We start from the raw sequence: 23,827 nt of genomic DNA, 5'->3' as shown, positions 1-23,827 counted from the left end.
AAACGCTTGACTTGCGCCAATTTCTCCAGACTTTCAAAGCTCTTTATGGACGTATGGGTGCTAACTGGAAGGGATATTATTTGAGAGCTTCAGCTCCTTTTAATGACCTGTAGCTCTTGAGGCTTATCCATTCAAATCTCCTCCGGCATAAAGATCCCTTGAGCGTGATGATTAAATTAAAATGCTTTAACAAGCACATCGAGGTGCAGCTAGATCTCAGAGAGACTGCTTCACATGTTGCACTGGCAGACCACCTTACTGGAATGTACCAGTTTGGATTGACTCTTATTCACAGAAAACTGATCTGAAACCGTCTTCATAATTTAAAGGAATAGTTCACCCAAAAATGAACATTTGCTGAAAATGTACTCACTCTCAGGCCATCCAAGATGTAAATGAGTTTGGGGAAATTTAGCATTCAGTGGATCTAAGGAACCTCTGCAGTGAATGGGCACTTTTCACTTCACAAGTCATTAATTGATGGACTGGAGTTTTGTGGACTCCTTGTAACTTGCTGTGATGTTTTTATCAGCTTTTTGGATTCTCGTTCTGATGGCACCCATTCACTGCAGCAGATTCATTAGTGAGCAAGTGATGTAAAGTTAAAAGTAACAAACTCATCTACATCTCGGATGAACTGAAGTTGAATAAATTTTCAGCAAATTTTTATTTTTTTTTGGTTTACTATTCCTTTAACAGAAAAGTCCATCTGCCTGTGTCCATATGGTGCATTTAACACATACATTGTATGTTCAGCGATCCAGCTGTGCTCAATTTCTAGAAGGCAAAGTTTGGGAGAAAGTGATTTCTTGGGGTTCAGACTCCATCACAGTATGGGAATTTTGAAACCAAGTGAGGTCGCAGATCTGCTGGAATTTGTTCTCATCCCTTATTTCCCTTGAGGCTTAGAGTGAGCTGCTCTGTTTTCCACTTAGATACATGTACAGAATTGCCAAGTCAATTCTGTCAGTCTGACACAGTGATAAGGGCTTGGCCGATGTGGTGAGCAATTGAGCTGTTTTGTCTGACAAGAGCTAATTGAGACCTCAAGATGGACAGATTATTGAAAAGCACAGAATTGGTCTGGCGAATCTTTTTTTTTTTTTTTTTTTTTTTTTCGTTGTTCCTAGAGTATTCTGAGGCATGATTCATGCTCAATTTCTTGTTTGAGCACTTGACAACAATTGTTGTTCTGGGCACAATGCATAATTCATTGGGAGACTTAAAACAGCAAATGGGTTTTAGAAGCAATGTTGTTCTAAAAGCGCTGTGGGATCTTGAGGAAATACATGTTGCTGTCCATGGTCCTGAAATTGTATTACTGCACTGTTGAAATGAAGAGTAATATCTAATGTGACATCTCTATTAGGTTGAATGTAAATATGATCCAAATGTAAAATATATTTGATTGTAAAACACAGCGTCAAGGTTGTAATCACACGGACACATCAACTGTCAGATTTTCCACTGAATATTGGAATGAATACAGATTTGGGTATTATAGTGTTTCATTCTCCAGGTAACAATAACTCCCCCAGAGAGCTTTCAAAACTCAATGTTTCTCATTTCTCATCAAAATTCAATAAATCTGCTGTAGTCTACAGTCTTCAATTACATGTTTTATCACTTAAGGTAAATGGGATGATTGGCAGAGTGTGCTGAGGAGTTTTTTGTTTTTATTTGTAACCTACTATGATGGACTTAATTTCTCAGCATGCACTGGCATGCAAGTTTGGATATCTCCTTATGAAGTGATGTTCCAGATGAACATGAAACATCTGCAGTTATCATTAGCTCCTTTGATGGGTATTGAATGCATACTGGGTTTCAGTATAAATGCAAACAAATATAGTACAATAAATAATCAAATTAAGTTTTCTCACATTGATGTTCTGGATCTCCCTCCTCTTTCACTGTCTGTGGTAAGAGGAGTATCGACTGGTTAGATGGATAGACTGTGCAGTCAGTAGGATCCAGGCCACCTGCTAGTCAGATAGAGAGAGTGCTCACTAGAGCAGGATATTCCCATATTTATCCTTAAGAGGCGAGAGCCCTTCCACTTGTGATTCATGCCTGTACCTAAGCATTTTGATAAATGTGTTTTCAGTGTGTCGGAAATGTGATCAACTTAGTAAATTATGCTCATTAACTCTCTAAACCAGGAGTATTTTGTTGATCAGGAATTATCTGCATATGTGGATTTGGTGCACGGATGCAGAAGAATTTGTTTTCCATAAAATTATTTTGAAACAACACAAAACTTTGTTAGTATAGAAAGTCAAGCACACAGCTATTTTTGCAAATTTTTTAACAACACAAAACTTTGTTAGTATAGAAAGTCAAGCACACAGCTATTTTTGCAAATTAAAAATAGCACATTTTTGTGAAATAGTGTCAGTTTATTTGCAGGGTGGGACTGCCGTAGCCAAGCTGATTTGGAGACAAGCTGATTTGGAGACAAAGTGTCCATGGCTTAAGTGTAATTAATGGAGCAAAAGAAGCTCTCCTTCATACGTCTGCTTGCGTACAATGTGCTATTGAAAAGATCTGAATTCAAGTATGAAAGAAATATTTTCACACATTTAATTTATTTATTTATTCATTTATTTATTTATTTATAATTAATTTTTAAAACTTCTGCATTTTTTATTATTTGCCTGTTTGATACTAGGGGAAATGCAGATTCCTTGAAGAGCCAGTCAGAGTTATGGCAGAGTTTGTATTGCTTCATATCTTTTTTTTTTTTCATAACTGATTAGAAGAATATTAGAAGAGAATAAATAATATGAATTCTCATTTAATGTCTAATTACACAAAATTAGCACAAAAACAAACAAACAAAAAACCTAACTTTAGTTCTGCAGATTTGGACACTTCATATAATTTACATAATTTTATAAACACAACACTTATTTTAGTTTACTTTTTTTTCAACAAATGCATATCTTGCCATTTAATGTGCAATTTTATCTAAAACTATCTATCTGAAGGTGTGTCTCAAAAGTGGATGCAATGTTATGATGTTAAACAATCATAAGTTTTTGCAAAGTGCTGCAATAAAAATAGCAACCTGCAAAGTGGTTTTTATATCTGATTTAACTCATAAAAAGTGTTTGTTGGTATAAATGAATGTATTTAAGTTAATTCAGTGATATTACATAATATTTTTGACTTTAATAAAACCAGTTTACTTAGATGTTATCAGTTTAGATTACCATTTTTTCAGTGATGTTTTCATCGTTGTCTATTTGTGCATATGTGTTTAAGGCCTTGTTATATTCATAGAACTTGACATTTTGAGTGATTTTTGTTTTGTAAGATTCAGCATAAAAAAACATGCTTTGGTTATTTTGAAGTGATAAACTTTGTTTCCTTAGCAACAAATAAGTTTTGAACTGGCAGTTTAATTCATTTCTGTAATAATTCTGAATAATATGATCAGTTATATCATGAAGTGGTCTGGTTTATGCTAAGCTTTTCTACCTGCTCTTCATGTCCCCATCACCATCTGGCCGTTTGGCTCTTTTTTTAAATGTGTGAATATGAACATTTTCCAGTGATGTCTTTCTTTGCCTCTGCAGGATATCTGACGGTAACGATAGAGCCATTGCTACCAGTTGTTGTGGGAGATACAGTGACTCTAAAGTGCAACTTCAAGACAGATGGAAGATTGCGAGAAATTGTTTGGTACAGGGTAAGTTGCTGTTTTTTGCATATGAGCTAATATTTCATCATCAGTGTATTGTTCATAATCTGTTCTTTTATTCTCTGATTGGATCTATTATTGTAATTGAACATGTTAATGTTTAGCCTTTTAAACTGTCTGGTCTTGAGGCTGCTTCGTTGTAGATGAGTTCCTTCCTAAACATCTCTATAGAATGTTTGCTTCTTATTGGTCATATGTGGCATTACCAATGGTATTTTGGTGGGATTTGCTTGTTGCAATTCTCTGATTGGTGGAGATTTTCTCTGCAGAATTATGTGTAAATTTGTTTTTCACCTGGAATTTTGTAAAACATGATTATTTAAAAAGTTTGAATAATGTGGATTGATGGCTTATAATATTGATTAACAACTTAATGGCTCCCAGTCGGTCTGTCTTAATGGTTTATAAATGATCCTTAAAAATCAGTTCCTCTATGGAGCAAATAAATAGGATTTTTATGGAACCCAATTGTCTAATTGCATTGACTGCATTGATCCAACCAAAGACGTATATTACAGGAGGAACTATCTTTTTGTCTGACCAATGGAAGACAAACAGATAGTTTGGGAATCATTTTTATAATTCTGTTTGTTGACAATAGTGACACAGAAACACTTCACCTTTAATATTTAGCTGGTCATGATAGATCCCAGCTGGATGCTTCATATTTTACTACCCACTATTAGTGGATTGCCAAACAACGAACATATGGAATAATTAAGCAATTGCAAGAGACAATTCTGAATAAAATTCTACTGTTCTACCAACCAATATGGACAAATCTTTTAGTTGTAAAGATGTACCGTGTATCTACACACAGTCAAATACTGTGATCTAATCATGTACAGACAGAGGGTTGAGGCCATATCTGTTTAAGGGCAAAACACTGTCTCTGATTCAACCTTCTGTTCACAAATGAGACACATCTACTGTCTCCAGACTTGTCTTTGCAAATGCTGACCTTTCCAGACAGAACAAAAAGAGATTAATAGCACTTTACATATTAGTTATAGTCTCATACATCATACTGAATGGTTAGACAGTCCCACTGCATCAGTTCAGGTTCCAGGAAGCTTGTTTGTTGGTATAAGGTCTCTTCCCTGCATGATTGGTTGTTTATCGCACAGATGAATGTTAACTTCTGGGGTTTTGTTGACAAAAAAAAAAAAGTTTATTAATGATTGAGAATATATTTTATGAAAATATTCAAAGTTTCATCTCACTTCCTCTTAGAGTTCTCTGCCTGTGGAAATAGCAAAAAGCACAGGGCTTTTTTTGCAGCAGAACACATGCGAGTGATAATGAAAGGATGCAGAGCACGCACTTCTGATTGGCTTCGCAGCTGAGAAGAAATGTCTATTTGCACATTGACAACCGCAATTTAAGGGAAGCGCCTCTGCGGGCAGAGCTGTCAAAATCACCGATTGGCTTCTGATCAAAACCGCAAGGTGGTAATATGAACCAACCCGCTGTCTCCTATGACTGCTGATCATCACACAGCCTAATGCATTATAAATCAATTATCTGCACTTGGCTGCCAAAGTTTCTTTAATCTCAGGCTTTTATTTGACTAAACTGTCGACTTCTCAGTTTTCGCTTGTGCTCGAAATGTAACTCAGCTTGATTTCCACCTTTGGGATTTACAATATCTAATCAACAGCTCTGGCGAGTGACACAGAGGCTGTTTGAATAAAAGATCGCAGCTGTGGGTTGTTCATTACGGGGATGCTGTTATCTTGACAGGTCCTGTTTGAAGGTTTTGTAATGCACACCATAGTCCGATTTCTCCTTTAAGTTTCTCTGTTAAGCAAAGGGGCTTCCTCTGCTGCTCAGATAAAGGATATTACTATGGAGAGGCTCTTTAACTAGCGCTGCCAGAAAGCACTCTTGCCAAATTGAGGCTTGTTGCCTGATTGGAGGATTCGTTTTCGTCTTAATAGCTGCCTCTGCTTCAGGTCCATGACAACAGCAAATCAAGTTTTGAGTGGAGGGTGCATTTCAATATCCACTGGCATTTTACATGCATAATATGTGATGATGAATCAAAGCTAGTTCACACTGCTCCAACAAAACCTAATAATTGTTGGAATATGGTGCTTGGTGTGGAAATGTAAAGCAAAAAAATATTTATGTAACAGACTGTTGTAGAATGTTTAGAATGTTGGTTTTATTCCAGCACTGTGACCAGCCTTAAAATATAGGCTACTTATTATTACACGGCTCTATTGAATACTTTCTGATTGGCTGGTTGCTGTACAGTGTTACTGTGGCTCAGTGGTAGAGCATTGCGTTAGCAGCGCAAAAGGTTGTGGGTTCGATTTCCAGGGAGCACATATTAGGAAAAAAATGTTAGCATAAATGCACTGTAAGTTGCTTTGGATAAAAGCGTCTGCTAAATGCATAAATGTTAAAAATCAGATAATTTTGAACAAATGCCAGTGTTGTTATTTTTGATTAAAACCAAAACGATTCAAATCATTTTCATTAATTTAAATAAATCTGAAATAAAATATTAGATGGAAAAAAACTTTAAAGTAAAAGTGTAAAAAATGAAAGTAAAACTGAAAAAAAAAGAAAATAATATTAATAAATATTATAATAGTATGGACCATAAATAATAATAAAATAGCACTGGTAATTACCACTCATTCTGGTAATTTATACATTTTGGCAGCCAAACAGCTTACAGTAGCCACTGACTTCCATAGTATGTAAAAATGCTATTTAATTCAATGGCTACCGTTTGGTTACCAACACTCTTCAAAATATCTCCTTTGGTTTTCAATAGCTGAAACAAATTCATACAGGTCTGGAACAACTTGAGAGTGAGTAAATGATTATGTGTGAGTAAAAAAGCAGAATTTTCATTTTTTTGGGTTAACTATTGCTTTAAAATAGAGAAGGACAAGTAAATTAGGATTGCAGATGAATAATAATAAATAGGCTAACTTTGTAATATTGCTTTAGAGTTTGTCTTGTTACTATGCAGTATACTTCTACATTTTAATGGCGTATTTTTCTTTGAGATAGCTTTAAGTTAATTTGCAAGTAAGATGATGCAATAAATCAGTACTTCATATCCATGTGTTTATTTATTTGCAAAAGTACCCTTGTAATATACAGGAAAATGATCAGTGGTTATATATTCAAACTTATGTTTTTTTTTGTTTGTTTTTTTTTTGCAACCAAAATAATAATAAAAATAAATTGTTAAAAATGTGGACAAATTGAGAGCAGTTCTCTTTTAAATTATACTGTAGTATTACAGTGTGTTAATGGTTTCAAGTGCTGTGTGATGTCAGCATTTTTTCTCATTTAATAGATTCCCTCAGGTTTATAATGTTCTTGTGCACAGACTTTGAAAGTCAAGAAGGAGCCCGCCTACCACACTCACTGTATCTTTAGAAGTTAAAGTATTAATGCAAACAGTAATCCAAATGCATAAAAGCATCCAGAGTAAGTGTAATATTGCAAAAGGCTTTAATTAATGCAGGTGTGTCCCTCTTTCCCAGTAAGACCATTGGAATGTGCTTTTATAAAACTACAGACAAACCTCTGATGCCTTGATGATGCAACATGGGTTATGCTAAAAATAGATACAGAAATTGCTTTGAAACTATTTTATATTATGCCCATGGAGCTGGGTGAGAGCTCGAAATCCTGGGAAGGCCCATGGAGAATATTCCTCTATGAAATGCCTGGCAGTTCATTTCACGTTGTGCTTGTTCTGATTATGACATTCTAATGAAGAGATACCCTCGGCCCTGTCCCACCGGGCAGCTCCACGGTGATGGCTTCTAACGCTGAGTTTCCGCCTGACTGCCTATTGAGTGCCACTCTGAATTACCTGTGATCTCACCAGATTAACCCTCTCTTGCTCATTACTCTACACCAAAGTGCAAGTTTACACATGTTGGGCAGTGCTTTGCTCCCGATAGAAGGTGTTTAATACTGATTTGCCCTCAGGACGCATGTAGATTAATACCTTGTTCCTTTATTTTACACTGAAAGGATTGCTGCGATGTGATTTGCAGATTAAAGAGACTATGGGTAAGTAATAGCTTCTTTTTTTTTTAGTTAGTTTGTCAACTAGATCAAACAACTTCTTAATATACTCTACTGGTTAAAAAGTTTTGTATTAGTATTTTTAACGTTTTTTCAAAGTTGTCTCTTATGCTCACCTAGACTGCATTTATTAAAGCTGAATTGTCAGCAGCCATTACTCCATTCTTCAGTCTCATATGATCCTTAAGAAATCATTATAATATGCTGTTTACTTCTTAATAATTTTGTTTCAAAAACATTAAAAACCTTATTCCAAACTTTTGACATGTAGTGTAGTTTAAATAAGAAACAGGCTTCAACGACATAGTGGTTGGAAATTGTCTGATATTGCCGAGTCATCAACATAATGCTAATGAAAAGCTATGGATATCATCAAGCAACATCTCAGAAAGCTCATTTTTGTTTTCCAAAGTAAGGTCAACCTTTAACTTTCATGTGCGCATCCTCGTAGTTCTGGCTCCCACTCAGCTCTAATATTCCGGACACTTTGGTTGTTTCGCAGCTTAGTTTGTAGCCCACGTCTCTGCAAATCCCATTACCACTATTGACACTGAACCACACCATTACAGTATGCAAATTACTTTGCTCTTGGCAAGATAATGCAGCTTTAAGGAGTGGAGGAGTCTTTCGGACCACCATAACGGAATGTTACCTCAACTGCTCTTGTTTGTTTGTTAGCGCTATATGTACTGTCAACTGCAGAAGACCTCTTGACCCAGAGGTGATCTCAGACTGAATAACAAAACGGTTTCTTAGCATTAAACCTGTGAGGCACCAATTTCCGTTTCCTGGTTTTAGGATTCCTGCACTTGGTTGCTATAGTAACAGAAGTGTTGGATGCTGTCTGTGCGTTCTCACTTTGTGTACTTGGTGTACTCCTGTGGGGCTCCCACGTGCCACACTTTCTGCTATTTTAGAAGCCCTTGTGTAATTGTGTCATGCAAATTTGCTCCTCGGCGGGGAAAAAAACTCTATAGTCTTTGTCGAGAGTTGCACAGCGGAGCTAAAAATATTGTTTTCTGGATATTTTTAACCTCCCACGACTCTAAAGAATCTAGATTGCTTTCTGAAGGTGGTGCTTTATGCTGTGTAGGCTGTCTGAGGTGAAGGCATGGGAAAACAATGTGATTATTAGGGTTTTTGGCTTCATCAAAGCCTCAAATTAAGGCGCTGAGGTGAGATGACCTATGAAATGACAGGAAACATGTGGTTTTCCTCATTTAACAAGGGTTTAATAATCTGGATGTTGCACAAGTTGCATATTATTGCCAAGTAACTCAGACTTATGAGGGTAATATAGCATATAATGATAATCAAACAAATGGTCCACGTAATTGTTTGATGTCCTGTGATATTTATGCTGAATGTGACTCTGAAAAGCTTTAAACCAATATTCAGATGTAAAAATAAAGAACAAAGATGTTTTCTTTTTTATATCTAGCATAAATCCACATAACTCCAGTGCAAATGATGCTCTAAATGTAATATTTCTGACTAATGAGCCCCTAAAAGATAGACGATTTGGCTTAGAAAATTACTGCCTCTGAGATTGTGTTATCTCTGAAATTAAAAAAAAAGGAAAAAGAAAAAACTAAATGCTAAAATGTCTTCCCAATTAGTTTTTTAAAGGCCTCTACCTTCGTTCATTAGATGTACTATGCTTTTTGTCAGATAAGATGGTGTGAAAATAAAGAAATTAATTACAAAATCAAATAAACCAGAGTTTGCTACAATATTTCGAGTTGAATTTCATGCTAAGACTGTTTAATATTCCTCTCAGAAGCTATGTCCCATTAAATTACATTGGTTTAAATGAAAAATGCAGATCATCCTATCAATGCCAGAGTTGTTTTTCCAAAGCAAATTGCATCTGATGGTTTGTGTGCAAAAGTGGAGCAATATGCAAAGTGCAACATGCATTTGTTGACAGGCACTGAATTTCATTATGCATCGACTGTTTTCATATAATAGAGTATGCTAATAGATTACTGTGTAAACATTCAACAGAGCTATAATTTGTTAAATAGTTGTAGTGTTGGACACGTTTTGATAATTTTTTTATTTTTTTTATTTTGTTAATTAATTTTACTTTATTTAAATTCAACATTTTCCCCCTTTGTATATTTTCAAAAGTTGAATGGTTGCTGGTTTGCTAAAGTGAGGTGTTTTGAAACTGCATAGTTTTAACGTAGTTTAATTGTCTGTCATTAGACTTCAGTTACCAGATCCAAGAATAGGCCATTTTTGAGCAACATTTCATATAAAGACATTGAAATCTTTGTAGGACATTTGTAAAAATTCCTCTGCTGTAAGTAATAATGCTTTTTTACGACACTGCGGGCATCGTTGGTCTCAAAACAGATTTTCTTAATCCATCTTGCTATCACAGAATGATCAAACAGGGCCGTGTTTACTGAGCGATTAGGAGTGGCTCAAAGGCTGATTGTGACATTTGCATTAGAATAGGAACGAGATTTTAATTCTCGGCCTGACTTTGTCATAGCCCTCTGCCAAAAGCATGTTTTCTTCAGGAATATGGGAAAAAGGCGGAGATGTTTTCAAAAAAAAAACTCCAATTCACTTTCACAGTGCTTTTTTTTGTTTGTTTTCTTGGCTTTGTCACACTGCATTTTAGGGAGAGACGGGGCCTGTGTCTTTGTTCAGAAGAATCAAATGTTCCTCCATTGTAAAGCTGCCATCTAGATATTTTTCCAAACCCTCTGTAAGAATTTCTATTCCTCTTTTTAGAAGCACCCAGTACAAACCGGCTGGACTTGATGTACGTCTGAAAGGTTCAGCGATGTGGCCTTTGCCATTTGAAAGAGCCAACAGCTTGAAGAGGACTGATTGTAGAGAAGTGCACCCTGAGTTGATTTTAGAAAGGGGTTTACATGGCCACCACACTGCGCTCTGAAATGCATTTTTCCAACATATGTCAGCAGGAAACAGACTGTTGAATAAGTAGGAAAAAAATACAGCATGAGGGTAGATCTCCATTTAACCAAAGGAGCAAGCCTGCATTAAGAGGAGAAAATTTAAAGGGATAGTTTGCCGAAAAATGAAAAAGTTAAATAAAAATGTACTCTCATGCCATCCAAGATGTGGGTGAGTTTGTTTCTTTATAAGAATAGATTTAGAGAAAGCTTTATTATTACAACACTTTCTCGCCAGTGAATCATCAGTGAATGGGTGCTGTCAGAATGCGAGCCCAAACAACTGATTAAAACATTGCAGTAATCCACACGACTCCATTCCAAATGGTATTTTGGCTAGAATGTGGATAACTTGTGGATTATCGCAATATTTTTATCAGCTGTTTGGACTCTTATTCTGATGGCACCCATTCACTGCAGAGGATCCATTGGTGAGCAAGTGATGAAATGCTAAAATACCCCAAATCTGTTCCCATGCAGAAACAAACCCATTTACATTTTGGATGGCCTGAGGACAAGTACAGAAAACAATCTGTCAGTCCAAAAAAAAAAGTTTAACATCACTTTAGCAACTTTGTGGTCATGTGGGGATAGCCGGTTCTTTTCACATCTGAAGCAAATTGTGGTAACTCTAAGTGATTTTGACAGCTGTGAATCAATCCTGGAACATGGTTATTACTGTCGAAATGAAGCATCTCTCCCTTGCCCTTTCTGACTCTCCATTCTCCAGTGGCCTGAAGTTTTGAGCTAGATCAATGGCCACTGCTTTCGTCCTGTGCTTATCTTTAAGGTACGGACCACAGCTATTTAGGTCAGCTGTGTGGCAGAGGAAAAACAATTAAAGAAACCTCTCTCTCTTCCTCTGGGTATAACTCTTTGTGCGGAAAGATGGGTTTTTGTAATAGATTTTTGTTGGTGTAAAATGAGACGCTGACCTCTGAGTCCACCAAGCTCAAAGGCGTCTGGAGAGGCGAGGGCAGCGCTGTCCCCGTGGGCTTGGAGCAATATTAATTCTACCCATCACTCGTTGTGATGATGTTAGTCATGCTTCCAATAAAGAAAAATACACACATTCATGCCATCACTAAAAAAAGCTTTCAATAATATTTTAAAAGCACGATTGGATGCAAACAATTATGGCATGCTGAGCAGGGCGCTGAACCACAACAAATATCTTGTTTGTGTTTGTTTTGGCTTTTATATGTCCTCAGCTAAGTGTTTGGATGTCTGGTCACATATTAAACAATTTTTTTTTTTTTTTTTTTTTTTTTTTTGTGTGTGTGTGGGGGTGTGTGTGTGTGTGTGTGTGTGTGTGTGTGTGTGTTTGCTTCCAGTCGTCTTGTACTTAGAAGTATCCGTGGTTTTGTTTATTTTTATCTTTTTTTCCCCCCTTTTTGTTTGCTCCAGTTTGCTCCAGCAGGAACTGCTTGTTTGGACTGTTGTTTTCCCACTCTCATTCTGTTTGGACTTGTAAATTGCAGACATGCTGATCCATACCATCTCTCTGGATTATACTGTTGACTCTATTGTTTTGTTGTGTATTAAGTATGTTTGTTATGGTTTGTTTGATATTTGTATATTTTTATATGCATATATATAAAAATAATCGCAATTACAATTACGGATGCCACAATTACATAATCAATTGTTGTGTAGTTTCTACACTCCATACACCATAACTGTAAAGGAAAAAAAAAAAAAAAAACAGGTTTTTAACATCTTTGCAAATTTAAAAAAAAAAAAAAAAAAAAAAAAAAAAAATTTCCATTGCATAAGTATTCATACCCTTATCTGGGGCAGTTGAAATTTAGCTCAGGAGCATTCATTTTGCTTGTAGATGTTTCTACACTTCAAGTGAAGTTAACCTTTTTCAGCTTTCAGCTGGGCAAATTCAATTGGAAAGGCACACACGTCTTTATAAAAGTTCTAACAGCTGATAATGCATATCAGAGCAAAAACCAAGCACTGAGGTCAAAAGAACTGCCTGTAGAGCTCAGAAACAGGTTTGTATCAAGCCACACATCTGTGGAAGAGTTCAGAAAAAAAATCTGCTTCATTGAAGGGTCACAGAAGCATGTAGTCTCTGTTACCCTTAATGGAAGAAGTTTGAATCAACCAGGACTCTTTCTAGAGCTGGACTTCTGGCCAAACTGAGCAACTGATGGAGAAGGGCTTTGGTTAGTGTGGTGATCAAGAACCTGATAGTCACTCTAGTTGAGCTCCATGATCATATGTGTAGATAGGAGAAATCTACAGAAGGACAAACATCACTGCAACACTCCACCAATCTGGGCTTTATGGCGGTGTGGCCAAACTCAAACCTCTCTTCAGTTAAGGCACGTGAAAACACACTTTGAATTTACAAAAAAAGCATCTAAAGGACCCTCAGACTCTGAGAAACAAGATTATCTGGTCTGATGAACCTCAATTCTAAGTATCATGTTTGAAGGAAACCAGCTCTGCTCATCACCTGCACAATACTATCCCAAAAGTAAAGTGTGCTGGTAGCAGCCTCACGCTGTGGGGTTGTTTTTCAGCGGCAGGGACTGAGGGACTCGTCAGAGTAGAAGGAACGCTCAGTGCAGCAAAATATAGAGATAGTCTTGATTAAAACCCAGTCTAGAGCATTCAGAACCTCAGACTGTGCAGAAGGTTCATCTTCCAACAGGACAGTGACCCTAAGCACACAGCAAGAGTGGCTTATAGACAACTCCGTGAATGTCCTTGAGAGGCCCAGCCACAGCCTGAGCTTGAACCCAATCAAATATTTCTGGAGAAACCTGAAAATGTGCATCTGCCCCCATCCAACCTGACAGAGCTTGAGAGGTGAAGAGATTAGGAGAAGAATGGCAGATAACTGCCAAATGCTGATGAGCAAAACTTGTTGCATCAAACAAAAAAGACTTGAGACTGTAAAGGTGATTCAGCTAAATATATAGTTAAGGGTATGAATACTTATGCAATGTACTTATTTCAGTGTTTTATTTTTAATACATTACGAAGCTGTGACTATTCTGTTTTTGCTTTGTCAGTATGGTGTATGGAGTGTAGATTGATGTGGAAAAAAGTAATTCAAAGTAGTTTATCATAAGGCACCAACATAATAGAATGTGAAAAAAAGTTGTGTGAATACTTTCGCAAGGCACTGTATATAAACAAAAAATCTATAATCTTATCAAACTGAATTACAAAATGTATAACAATAAATTCATTATGTAAAATATGTGTTTAGATATTTTATGTTACACATTGTTATTTATTTATTTGCATTTCATAAAACACCTTGAGCACTGGAATGGCCCTATATAAAGTCAAGTTATTGTAATGATTAGTGGTAGACATGGCTAGTAGACATGACTGATCATAAGATAGCATAGTGTCTCCCATGATGGAGCGACCCACTGTATGTAGACAACTTTTTCCAGGCTGCAGATTTGACTGATAATATTTTAATCATATTTGTTGAAAGTGCTATTAATCTTTGTGTAAACCATTTTTAATGAGGGAAATATGACTGAGTGCCACTTTAAGTGTTTAAGCAGCAGATTTTGTAAGGATGGTTCACTCTCAGCCTCACACTCCACTTAAAAAGCTGTACAGCAATGGGATTAAACCCTTCTCCACTCCTTTCCATAACGGGGGCAAGTGACACATCTTACCCCTCCCCTTCCCCCCATCCCCCCCAACCACTCAAAGCTTCTATCTTTGCTATAATTCCTCCTTCCAAGGGCTGTTCATTTTACTTCTAATCTGTACCCAACCTTGCCTTGCCCTTCTCCAATCTGTTCGTCTCTTGTGACCAATCATGGCTTAAGTCACTTAGTCAGTTAAGTTATCATTCAATTTAGCCATTCTGACAGATGAGTTTATGCACCTTGTTATCCTTGATATAGCATAGTGTGCCAGTTTATGTTGATGTGAGTTGATTTTATTATGGTCTTGATTACAGTGTTGTTATGGAATGGTCAGTGAAAGGAGGTATGATGAAAAACTGAAGAATTATTGGGAACACAGTCCTGTTGTGCTTTTAAGTGTGTTTTAAGTCTACAGATTTGACTGTTTGCCAGTGTGCTGGTTAAAAAACATGCAAGAAAGCGCTTGTGAGTTGCGTGATGGATAAGGCTGGAATGTTGTAGAGAAATGCATTGTGCAGGGGTTGCACTCCTGATGCTGTTCCCATCTGGAGCATTTATATTTTTTATGTCCCTCATCTTTGATGTTCACTCACATCTCCATCTTATGATTCAGCTGATGTATAAAGGATAGTTATGGATAATCCCTCAAGCTTAGAGAACATACGCTAGACCGTTTCAAAGAAAACAGGCATAAATGTGATCTTTTATTTATTTGTTATTTTCCATTGGACACCTAACTCAAAAGCCTTTCCCCTAGAGCTGGGCTTTAAGCTGGCAGTCCACAAATCCTTAGGGAATCCATAAAGGTTCAATGGAAGGTCCGTGGATTGGTATGTCATAGCATTAAAAAAAAAAAAAAAAACATACCAGATCTTTTAAATGTTTCTGTAAGAAGTCTCTTATGCTTTGCAAGACTTCACTTATTTTATCAAAAATACAGTTAAAATAGTAATATTGTTTTTGTTATTTTTTTGTTGTATGATTTTTATGTTTTAATTTATTTTATATTAAGTTGTGTTGGTGAATGTGTATTTTGAGCAGCCATTACTCCAGTCTTCAGTGTCACATGATCCTTCAGCAATCATTCTGATTTTGTGCTCAAGAAACATTTCCTATTATTACCAATGTTCAGCGTTATAATTTGTTATTTTTATCAAAGCAGTTGTAATGCTTAATATTTTTTTTTGTGAAAACCATGATTTTCAGGATTCTTTGATGAATAGAAAGATCAAAAGTAATTTAGATTAGTTTGATGCATCCACGCATAATATTACATTCTTTAAAAGAAAGGATGTAATTAACTGGGAATCTGGGTGAACATGTTGACTATGTAATAATGTTTTTACAATTATTTAATTAAAGAATTATAGAATACCCTTCTGAAAAGAAAAGGAAAGAAACTTACTAAAACCAGTCTAACCTGGTGTTTCATGGTTTTGCTGGGTAAATGTGCCTTAAACCTCTCTAAAAACCACCCAAAAAGGCATTCTGAGACCAGCAAATCAGCTTAGGCAGGTTTAAGCATTTTTTAATTTTTGTATTGTTACTGTTTTTTTTATTATTTATTTATTTTTATTTTTTTTTTCAAGCATTTTTATATTAGGAGTCCCTGGTTTAGCATAAAGTGTGGATTGGGAACCCCTGCTTTAGAAAAATGGTATTGGGATGTTTGCTATAATTCCACTGTAGACATTTCGATTATTGTTTCTTCTTTCACTAGGGTAAAAGAAACCTTCTGTAATATTTTTTTGCCCAAACAGAAAACATATATACTGTAAACAGTCCACTCCAAGTGATATGACATCATTGAATTTTATGACATGAGTTAAAGGCACAAATAAATGTCAGTTTTTAATTTTTCAGTTCCATGCTTACTTATCTTGTACATCATAATATCTCTGTCTGCTTATTGTTTGACCATGTGACTGTATATTTGTATTTGTGTTCATGTTTATATAAAGTATCCTTGGGATTTTGAAAAGCGCTATATAAATAAAACATATTATTATTATTATTATTATTATTATTATTATTATTATTATAAAATGTCCTCAGGGTGAAAAATCCACCAGATTTCTTGAAGCCTGTCTGCAGTGAGACTCTTTTTTGTTGACCAGAACACACCAAATGTTTAATCCGAGGGTCAAATTGATCCGTCGTCAGATTTTAAGCAGCACCACTTATCAGGTGTGATTTCAAAGAACAAAGCTACACCGGTTAGGGCTAGCATTTTAACCACAACAGAGATGCTTTCACAGTACATTCAAGCCAAAAAGTGGCGGCCAGAAAGAAGTGTAAACCAAAAGCAAACCCGGTGAGAGGAACAAAGAGATATGAGATTTGGAGCAATTTCATTGAGTGCGTTGCTGTGGTGGCTATGACAGTCATGAGATTGTATCTAAAGCAATAACTCAACAAGTGCTAATAACACATAGGTATGCTATTTCTCACAAGTCACCGCTCACATAGTGCCAATGGCACAGTGCTGCTCAACACCCAGACAAAATTGCTGATCAAAACTGATGACAATTCTCATCGTTCTCACCTTTGTTGTGAAATGGGAGATACTGGTGACAGAGTAGGGCATTCATGATGAGGCTTTCAACTCTTAGAGTTTGAGTGCTACATTCCTGATCTACAACAGAAGATAAGCTTTGCTATGTCTCATAAAGATTCCTGTCTGATTTAAGCTCTGATCCGAGACCTAGTGAGTATGTAGGCAGCATATTAAAGGTTGTTCCAAAAGATAAGAATCTTAATTATACTGCCCTATAAGACACCTTAGTTTTGACTCCATGCAGCGCTGCACTGAAAAGTAACAATTTATTGGCTACTGAAACAACTTTTTTAAACAAGCCTATGTTGGGTTGCTGGCTTTGGCTTAGTTTAAGTGAAGTGAAATGAAATGTAGCCAAGTATGGTGTCCCATACTCAGAAATGTGCTGCATTTCACCCATCCAAGTGCACACACATAGCAGTGAGTAGTGAATACACACACACACACACACACACGCAGAACAGTGGTCTCCTAGTCTGGCCAAGCTGGTCTTTAGCTACGCTAGCTGGTCTACCAGACTGAGACTTTTAGCTAAACTAAAACATGCTTTCATATATATATATATATATATATTATATATATATATATAATATATATATATATATATATATATATTAATCAAAACCCCTCAGGTTAAGAACAGGTTAATGACCACAAACCAGCTTAGTCAAGGTATTTTTTTTTTTAAGACTTGTATAGTGCAGTATAAATGTGTAAAAAATAATTAAATATTACTTTTCACAATATTTGTGTGCGCTATGTATGTTTATGCTTATTATAGCAAGTGGAACAGAATTTCAGTCTCTCCAGGCCTTTGTCTTTTTCTAATGTTGCCCATGTTTACAGGCTAATAATCAGTTGTCTGAAAAGACAACGCATTAGGTTTGCTTGCTGATTGTTATAGTCGGGGGATATCGACAGTCTGTTCGACACTTCTGTGCTTTGCTCTCTGTCAGTATCAGTGACTTGCTCAAGGGAAGTCTTGGACCTCACAGACCGCTGGCAAGAAAATGAATTACCTCAAGACTTGACTTGAATGCTTAGAATTGTAGACGTGAGATCCAAATGAGAGGTGTGAATGAAAATGGCTGCTGACTAATGCCTGTAATTTGATTCAATAGCGCTGATGACATTTTGTCTAAATTGCAAATTGCTTTGGAAAACAATTTTGTCTCAGTAGCATTGCATTGCACAGACAGGCAGATAATCAAAGGGTAGACAAGAAAAATCACATCCAACATGCACAACACATATACGCGTACATACAGTGGAGTCCAAACGCCTGATTTAACATTTTATGAAAATATAAATAAAATAAAACAAGAAATGTGATGACATACAGTCATTAAGATCATATTTAAGATTGTAGTATTTTAGATCACTATTCGATTATGGATATTTGTGACATTCTGAAATGCACTTTTAATTCACAGTTTTATGCTGATATTAAAATATAATTTCTACGTCATGTTTTATGAGAAAAAAATAAAATTAGGAATATTTGTGACATTGAGCTGGTAAACATTTGGAAATTCATGTTTTTAATTCTGAATAGAATAGAATAGAATAGAATAGAATAGAATAGAATAGTTACATTTTTTAAATTAGAAAAGTAAAAAAATGTATATAATATATTTTTTACATAATTTTATTTTTGTTATCAGAAAATTTAAGATTATTTGGGAAATTAAGCAGGTCAATATTCTGAATTGCATGTTTCAGTGCAACATTTAATTCACAGTTTTATGCTGATGATATGATATGATATGATATGATATGATATGATATGATATGATATGATATAATATTATATAATATGATGTGATGTGATGTGATATGATAATAATTTTTTTTAATATTATGTTTATGTGATATATTATTTTATAATATGTTATGATATTTTATTTGATCATTTTTTTATTTTTTTTTTATTAGATGTTGTAAAAATATAATTTTTTTTATTTTGAGCAGGTGAACATTCTGAAATTCATGTTAGATTTTCAATGCAACTTTAAATTCAGTCTTATGCTACAATGCATGCAGTCATATAATTTATACTTTATTTATTAATTAGAAAAATGAAAAATCGCATAATGTTCAATAATAATCTCAGATTTTTAGATTCCACCATACACACAAAGGGACAGTTCATGCTTGATGGTGACCATACAGTGTATTTGTGTGGGCGTTTTGTGTTGTCATACGCTGACATAACACATAGAGTATGGACTTTAGGCTGGCGTTTTATTCAGGCAGAACAGTTAAGCCCTGGAGGCAGTGCTGCAGGCTGGTGATGTAATGCAGTGTTGCTGTCAATGTGTTACTGTGAGTTTTACCAATACGTCTCATCACAGACTCCCTTTGCTAAACCCAACATTTTACTGAGCTAAGTCATCTGTGTTCTAGGTAAATGATGTAACATGGTCGAAAAGTGTTCTCCTCACTGGTGTTTTGTTGTGTGTGCATTTATTTATTTTTTATTCTTTATTTTTACTGCAAAATGTTTAGCTCAAGTGGAATGAAAAGCCAGAGAGTTCTAGCTTCTGTCAAATTTAAAAAATCTAGAGAGCAGTATGTGATCTGTGTCATCAGGATTCTCTCAGCATTCTTCTGAAAATAATAAGGTGTCTTGGTTCTCTTTTAATGAAAGCATATTTTAATGATTTATGTTGTTTGTTTTTGAGGGGGAAAAAACATCATCCACTGAGGAGGAGGGGGCGATAATGAACTGATAAAGATGTTAACAAACTAAAGATGAATTTCAAGTTTCCTGCTGCTAGCATTTAGCTAATTAGGACTAAGCCAGGAACTTAATAAATAACAATGAAACAATTAAAATGTGTCCCAGTTAAGATGAAAGACTGCTGTAAGCCTTGAATTTGTATGATTTTCTTTCTATTCAAGCATTTTTTTTAACTTTGCTTACGAAGGGCTCAAGTTTTGGCTGGTTAGGATGGCCTTGTTTATAGCCCCTGCTGGTAGATGTGGTAACTACACCATCTGACAAAAAAAAAAAAAAAAAAAAAAATAATAATAATAATTAAACAATCTTTCTCTATTGAAAAACCATTGTAGTCTGATTATTTTATATTATTTTTATTTCCATTAAGTGTTGCCAAGTCTGCGGTTTCCTGTAGAATTGAGTGCTGTTTGCCATGGATTGTGTAATTATAGGCCTCTTTTGAGCTAGTATTGATTAGCAGATGGGCTTGTTTTGTTTCGCAGACCTGACAACTCTGCCTACTTGTTGCTTATTTTAACAACTCATGAGCTGGTTGTTTACTTTTCTCGTTCTATTTATTCACCTCTATCCAAAGATAGAGCCATGCACTCATCGTTGTTTATGAAAGTTCAAAAGGAAATAGACATTAACACTTTTTTTTTCTTTACAGATGAAACCTCAAGTGCTAATTAGAAGGAAAAAACCTTTCAGCACGAGATTTGAACTAAAGTATTTAGAGCTTAATGTGTGGAATTAATGGCATATCCTTGCAAAAAAATAAATAAATACAGTAAGATAATATTTAAAGGTGTTATATCTTAATTATGCTGCATAATTCAAGTTTTAATCTAAAACAGAACATGGATGAAAGTAAAATTATTGCAATATTTAAATATATTAACCCACTCCTACAACAGTTGTATAACCTAATTATAATTATCTTCTTTAGCTACAAATTTTGTGCCTGTTTGTTTTAAGATATGTTTAAGTCACGGGGGACACTAAGAAGTCTAACAGCACCTCCCAAAATCTTTCCAATCTATTTCAAGGCTATAATTATGCTTCCATTGAACTATAATAAGAATAAACTAGATGCTTTCATCTCTTCCTGCTTTTATTTTTCAGAGATATAGCCTCTTTCTCTCTGAGAAATCCACATATTTCTCCAAAATAGCACCTCAGCATGGAATACAGGCTGGCTTTTCCAGGTCTGGATTATCTATGGTCTGGTTAAACCATTTTTCTCATTGGACTAATGACTGAACCACCATAAGCCAAGTGGCATCAGAGAAAATTAAAATGTCCCTCATTTTCCTCTTTTCTGCCAAATGTATCCAAATTACAAGAACCCTGTGTTTCTTCACAGCTTTAATTGTTGACAAGTATTCATACTGTTTTGTGCACATGCCACATTATTAGGAATAAGCACCCGGGTGTCCTCTGAGGGCTGTCCCATATCTTGCTTCATTATATATTGTTGCCAATGCAAATGACTTTTTCTGTAATGTATTTGCATGCTTTCTTAGTGTGCATAGAAAAGAATTGTGTTCAGATGTATAGCAACAACCTTGTGGCCTTGAGGACTTCATAGCGGCTTTGTTCACATTTTCCGAAAAGCTGCAACTGTGGAGAGGCAGGAAGATTAAGATTCAGCATAATTAAATTCCAAGAAAATGGAGATTTTCTGTCTCTCAAGCCTTTTTCATGAAATCCGTTTCAAAATTTTAATATATTTTGCCCCTTTCTAGACACTAAAGTGCTGTCTTTAATGATCTGCCGTTCTTTTTCTTGCTATAGAAGGATGGGAGCAGACTGACATGCAACATATGACACTAATGCAATTATTCATTGATTCCAGAAAGATTCCCTAGAGACTTTGAGGTTATTGCCGAACAGTGAGGGTATCTCTAACCAAGGGGCTCATCCATAAACAAGACATTTTTGGTCTTTGCTTTTCAGCGACAGTTCCCCAGTTACAGTGTTTAATGCATTTTTGATGGTCTTGTAATCTTTGACAAAATCAGCCTGTTAGCTGAAATGGACCCTTTCGCATTAGATCAGCTGCCCGAGTTGCTTTTGATCACACTGATTTGCAAATGCTCTTGCTGAGCATGAATGAGATATAAAACAGCAGCCAACTGCCAGCTTCATCACCAGAGTTTTCTCAATTAAAAAAGTTTCATGTCCTAATCTCATTCCAGACCTCCTTGACACAGCAGTCTTGATATGTACACTGATGCGCTAAACCAGTCAGCTGCAGATGTGGGTGAGGAGACTATCTGTGCTGGTCCCAGCACCCAGATCATGTTTTTATCGCTGTAATAGGCCTGATCAAATCAAGCTACTCCAGCTAATACTGTCAACAGGATGTCTTGTATTACATCCGAATGCTGGACATATTTTGGATTGTTCAGGAATCGGGCTGCGCTGGTCGTCCTGTATGTTTTAGATTTACTAAAACGATTCTTGTTGTGAGAGTCATTAGTTCGAGAGTCATAGTACACTGGTCACACTGTGTATTTATGATTCACTAAAAAGAACCAGACCATAAGAATCATTTGTTCAGGAATCGGGCTGCACTGCCGTGCTATATAGCCTATGTATTTTAGTTTTGTGATGCAAAATATTTGGTGCAGGCGTCATCAAAGCTGTTGAAACCAAGTTATTACCAATAGAGAACAGTGCTGGAGTACACAGACCAGCTTTCCAAATATTCTCAGATGTAATTCGCTTTTTCAATAACCGAAACAAACCGCACTCTGACACCAAAAAGCTCTAGCATGAAAGTGCCTTTATTCTCCTTTTTACTTGCACGCCCTGATTTATTGTCTCAATCAGCTATGGTAAACACATCATTTTGATTTATAACGCTCTTGTCCTTATCCCCAGTTGCTCATGAAAGTGCTGCCCTGGAATGAGAATACGAGCATTCACTGTAGCACGCCATTTACCGATTCAATTACCTCATTCACATCCCCGCATAAAAGTCAGAGATACATAAACATCAGAGAAAATTCATAGTATCGGATAAATCTGTCAAAGGCCTCCTTTAAGCCGTTTTTACAGGCTGTTAAAGTATCTTAGACGCAAGCCATTTTTTCCCTCGCTGTCAGGCTGAAGCAATAAATGAATGGTAACATCCAAAATACCCCTGATGAATCAAATTCAAAGAAGTGACAGGAAGATGAGCTGAGATGAAGAGCAGCTGGGATGTGAAGATAGGGCCGTGACATCAGCCTCTCCTGGTGAAGAAAAGCTCGATTGATTTGTTGTAGAGTCCTGCGTCTTCCAAGGCCCCTGTATCCCCAAAGGTGCCTAGTGGAACACGATGCCATTGCCATCAAATACACTCTCGGACGGAATTGATTATACAAGAGTGCTTAATGTGTGTTCAGGGCATTGTGGTGAAGGCTTTTTGAAAACCCTTGAGCTTCTCCATCCATTGTTCTGATGTTGCACTCCAGGCCACAAGTTCTCAAGGTAGAAAAAAGCTTTCAGGAGGGACTAAAACAGCTGATGTTAATGCACTGCTTATTATTGGTGTACCTGTGTTTCTGCAGAAAATATGAGAATTGAAATGAGAGTAAGCTGTGAGATCAAGGATTCTTTAGATGTCTGAAAAAAAAAAATGTTTCTTGAGAAAATATGAAAAACAAAGTGCTGCACAGATGGAGGAGAATAGTCTTCTGCTTCCTAACAATTGTTTTAATTAATGTAGTTAAAAAAAGCAACATGGTGAGGTGCTCACTTGAAGATTTGGGAATATCTATCATGCCATCTTATGTATATGTGGCAGATGCTTATTTCATGTTTTCCCCACATGTTAAAGTAAATGACCAGACACCCTTGCTCTGTATAGCACAGAAATGCATGTTTGGATTTATAAAGGTGAGTTTTATATAACTCACATCCATCTCAAAGGAACAATGTTGTTTTTCTTTTGCATTGTGCCGTTAAATAATACATGCGATAGGGGGATTTTAATACTATTTTTTGGCCCTTTCATGTCTTTCTGAGTGTGTGTGTGTTTTTCTCAACTTTTGATCCTGTTTGAGGGATCTCTCAGAAAAGATTAGATGCTCTCGAAAGTTCTCTGATTTAACATTTTAAGGTCATTAGGATTTTATGATGCAACTGACCTTACAGTAAGGTTTAAAGGAGCCAAGCACAGTTTCATTTGCCCAGCACACACTACAAGACTGAAGCTTG

The 23,827-nt window shown here is 36.0% G+C and overlaps 1 protein-coding gene across 3 annotated transcripts in view; it reads left to right on the top strand.

Annotated features, from left to right (window-relative positions):
- Positions 1-23,827, top strand: part of LOC109098546 (immunoglobulin superfamily member 21-like) — a 203,797-nt gene that overhangs the window by 89,199 nt on the left and 90,771 nt on the right. For all 3 annotated transcript variants that reach the window (XM_042766509.1, XM_042766508.1, XM_042766507.1), the window contains exon 2: positions 3,582-3,694. Coding sequence is in view for 2 of the 3 variants with exons in the window: in XM_042766508.1 (XP_042622442.1) it covers positions 3,582-3,694 (113 nt within the window). In the remaining variant the exon portion in view is untranslated. The remainder of the gene's footprint in view (positions 1-3,581; positions 3,695-23,827) is intronic.

This window comes from Cyprinus carpio, chromosome A11, assembly GCF_018340385.1.
Source record: "Cyprinus carpio isolate SPL01 chromosome A11, ASM1834038v1, whole genome shotgun sequence".
NCBI lineage: Eukaryota > Metazoa > Chordata > Actinopteri > Cypriniformes > Cyprinidae > Cyprinus > Cyprinus carpio.
Note: the sequence above shows the minus strand (reverse complement) of the source record. Positions and strands in the feature narration are given on the sequence as shown.